The following is a 3292-nucleotide window of genomic DNA, read 5'->3' on the forward strand; positions in this document are numbered from 1 at the left end:
TTATTGATTACAAAGAGAAACAAGACTTTTTATCGATGCACAAGAGATACTTACCTCATGATCAGACAACATGAGGCCATTCTTGGCAAGTAGGGAATCTGGATTAAAATCACATTTAATCAAGAAGGTTTACTTAGTGAACTGGACATAACAATGCCTCTCCATTGACTATACACAAATGGCAAGGCATGGTCATTAAACAAATTTATTATATATCCTATATAGACAAACCCCACTAGCAAGCATTAATAGCTATTTTTCTGCTCTCAAAATGGGCCCCGTCATAAATTTGTTGTAGCAGTAGGGCGGTTGATGAACAGCACTCTGATCACAACGCTGAAAGCATCTCCACTATGCAATATGCAGTAACTGAAGCTTGCCCTCTCTGTGGAAATTTTATGCCCCTTCACGTGTTATTAGCCTAATGAACGAGTGCCTGATTCAATACAATGCTGCCTTATCTTTTCCCCTGCGGGTCGCTCACTTTCCTCTAATCTAGCCCTACCACAGTCACCATGAGTGAGTCGGACAGGCAAGGAACATTTTTGAAAATGGAGGATAATTTAGGGGAAGGACGAAATCATCTATGTGTGTGTCCGTGTTTGTGTCTTTTCGTGTGTGTGTGTGTGGGAGGGGGGCATCTAACGGTAAGAAAAATGGTCCATGCGGCAAGCCATACATACGATTATGAGGGTTGACTACTTCATTCTCGCTCTAGGATCAGATCTGATAGCCAAGAATAGCCTGGAGCTGATGTGTAGCCTCTCAACAGAAGACAAATCGTGCAAGCATCCTTTCAATTATTTTGGATGCATATTGTCAAAGTGTATTGTACCACCTCTCCCCATCAGCTTAGGCTTTTCGGTGAGTTGGTCGGTACAAGTAATTTAAGTCATATATCATTACCCAGGATTATTATATGATTCTTGGTGTAAAGGAAAACAAGTCTGTTTATCTATGCATATTAGCAAAACGCTATGATCACACAGCACGAGGTCATCAACTAACTTGCAAACAGTAAATTTGGATTTAAAAAATTGATCAATGTTATGATTGATCAAGCAGATTTACTTAGCAAACTAGACATGGCATTGTCCATTGACTGTATGTTTATGGAAAGTCAGGCCACTAAATAAATAAACAAAGGAAACAAGGTTCACTGTGTGAGCCCAGCCACACAATTGCAAACGTAATACTTACATTTGAAGTCGAGGAGACACGCCTGCGCTTCTGATTAGTTTCATCTTGCCCATCATTAATTGTTTGGATTTCATCATCTTTCTCCTGGACCAAGGATTGCATTTCCCGTAGCTTCTTTTCTGCAGCAACAGCTTCTGCTCGCAATCTGTCAATCTCATCATCCTTCTTTCGGGCCGCCGCCTTAAGATCATCCACACTCTGCTGAAGCTTTTGAGCTATCAGTAGCTTCTTTTCGGCAGCAACAGCTTCTGCTCGCAATCTGCTAATCTCCTCGTCCTTCTTTTGGGCCGACACTTTAAGATCATCTACACTCCGCTGAAGCTTCTGAGCTGCTTCAGTAGTTTGTGCTGCCTCCCCGTTCTTGTTCCTAAGAAGCGCATCATAGGCTTTTTGCATTACAACCAACTGGTTACGTGCAAGTTCTTTTTCTGAGAATAATGCAGAAACTTCCTGGTCCTTCTTTGAGCTCAGAGTCTCGTAAGCTTGCTTTAGTTTTCTTAGCTCCGTGCTTAAATCACTTGCAACACATGCCTGATCCACAGTGTTCTGACTGAGTCTTGCCTTTGGTTACACAAAACAACAATCGTGTTAATCAACGAGATGTGCAAGCTTGGCTGCATGTTTTGAGCTATGCAGCTCAGGGGGGCAGTACCTTAGAGTTGGGGGTTTCTGCACAAATTCTGGAATCCTCCATGTCGACATCTCTGAGTTCTACATTGAATGCAGAAGGCAATGGCTATCAGTAACAACATAAATTGGTGCTAAGAAAACAAAAGGAAAAAATTGGTATTCAGTTCATCATAGTTAACAGTTTCTTTTCGGCGCTGCCCAACAAAAATCGACACTTCGGCGCTGCCCAACAAAAATCAGCACTTGGGCGGCGCATAAACAGGCAGAAACTGGAGAAAAGGGAAGAAAATCCCTAAGAAATCTAATGATGTAGGAGTACTACTGAAGCGACAAGTGCGGAAATGTGCAAGATTTCCATCTCGTGAAATATCCTGACATGAACAACAGGGATTAACACAAGAAGCGAGGGTTTCTCACCGGCGAGCTTCTGGTTAGCACCGAGAATCAGATCCACGTAGGCCGCCTCCCACCTCATCCTCCTGCCCGCATCCGCCTTCCTTCCGCAGCAACACCAGCTAGCATCAGGAGAGATCGAAACCCAGAGAGGAATGGGGGAGGGAGACAGCAATTATCGATTGAATCACCTCGCGCACTTCCTGCAGCTTCTTGGTAGCGTCGGCGGCTTCTGCTCGCAACCTGCCGACCTCGGCGTCCTTCTCCCGCGCCGCCGCTTGCAGCTCCTCCACGCTCCGCTGAAGCCTCCGCGCCGCCTCCCACGACTCGCGCTGGACCTTGCTGGCCGCCTCCAGCCGCGCGCGGTCGGCGGCGAGAGCCTCGGCCTGCGCCTGGACCCGGTCGTAGATGGGCTGCCACTCGGCACTCCCGCCGCCCTCTCCGCCGCCGTCACCGTCGCCGTCGGCCATGAGTGAGGGTGAAGATGACGGCCCGCAGCTGCCATTCAGTTCAGGACCGCAGAAGAAGAGTGCTTCTTTGGTGGGCTGTAACAGTCCTTTCAGCCCACCAAATCAACTCCAGATGCTGTACTGTATAATGTTTGTCGAAAAAACTGTAAAAAAAACACAGTGAAAATATTAGTATTACTAATGGTATATACTCTCTCCGTTCCATATTACTTGTCCCGGATTTAGTATAAAGTTGTACTAAATCAGCGATAAATAATATGGAACGGAGGGAGTACTATCTAGTTATATTATTTAGGGAAGACCTGTTGTTTTCACTTACAAGTACAAATAAAGTTAGATTTCACTGCACTCTTTTCTATAAAGCCATGAGTTTACAAGTTGATGCTGACATTTTAGAAGGCTTTTACAACATCCGTGGATCATCTAACTATCATCTTTTGTATGTTCTCTCTTTCATTTAATAATATGTTGTAAAAAATATTTCAACTGCCATGTGTAATTTATCCGCGAAAAAATAGAAAAAAAACTACCAGTGTAATTCCCTCAAAAAATACTACCATTTGAAACGATTATATTGACCCTAGCGGTTGAACCGTTGT

The 3292-nt window shown here is 44.4% G+C and overlaps 1 protein-coding gene across 1 annotated transcript in view; it reads right to left on the bottom strand.

Moving 5' to 3' along the window:
• Positions 1–2737, bottom strand: part of LOC119323295 (GRIP1-associated protein 1-like) — an 8718-nt gene extending 5981 nt beyond the window's left edge. The window contains exons 1-4 of the mRNA XM_037596904.1: positions 2415–2737; positions 2248–2323; positions 1853–1911; positions 1201–1761 (exon numbers count right to left, since the gene is read on the bottom strand). Of these exons, the coding sequence (XP_037452801.1) occupies positions 1201–1761; positions 1853–1911; positions 2248–2323; positions 2415–2693 (975 nt within the window). The 5' untranslated portion in view covers positions 2694–2737. The remainder of the gene's footprint in view (positions 1–1200; positions 1762–1852; positions 1912–2247; positions 2324–2414) is intronic.
• Positions 2738–3292: the final 555 nt, after the last annotated feature.

Source organism: Triticum dicoccoides, chromosome 6B, assembly GCF_002162155.2.
Source record: "Triticum dicoccoides isolate Atlit2015 ecotype Zavitan chromosome 6B, WEW_v2.0, whole genome shotgun sequence".
NCBI lineage: Eukaryota > Viridiplantae > Streptophyta > Magnoliopsida > Poales > Poaceae > Triticum > Triticum dicoccoides.